This window comes from Penaeus monodon, chromosome 21 (genome assembly GCF_015228065.2).
Source record: "Penaeus monodon isolate SGIC_2016 chromosome 21, NSTDA_Pmon_1, whole genome shotgun sequence".
Lineage (NCBI taxonomy): Eukaryota > Metazoa > Arthropoda > Malacostraca > Decapoda > Penaeidae > Penaeus > Penaeus monodon.
In genome coordinates this window covers 4,582,939-4,583,147 of record NC_051406.1, presented here as the reverse complement: position 1 = coordinate 4,583,147, position 209 = coordinate 4,582,939, and the positions used below count along the sequence as shown (strand labels likewise).

The 209-nt window shown below is 53.6% G+C and overlaps 1 protein-coding gene across 1 annotated transcript in view; it reads right to left on the bottom strand.

The window, feature by feature from the left end:
* Positions 1–209, bottom strand: part of LOC119586767 (FRAS1-related extracellular matrix protein 2-like) — a 19,352-nt gene that overhangs the window by 891 nt on the left and 18,252 nt on the right. The window contains exon 22 of the mRNA XM_037935494.1: positions 19–138. Coding sequence (XP_037791422.1) covers positions 19–138 — 120 coding nt within the window. The remainder of the gene's footprint in view (positions 1–18; positions 139–209) is intronic.

Below are 209 nucleotides of genomic sequence, written 5' to 3'. Positions count from 1 at the left end.
CACATCACGCCATCCTACCTGCAGATCGAACTCAACAGCCTCCCGCGGGTTACACAGAAGAGGCAGCGAGTAAGCCACGTCCTCCGTCACTGTGCAGGGAAGGAGGAGGACCTTGTAGCGGCCACTGTAGTCGCGTACCTGTAGAAGGGGAGGGTGGAGGTGAGACAAGGATGTGTTTCGTCGTTAATTCATATATAATTAGGTGTTTG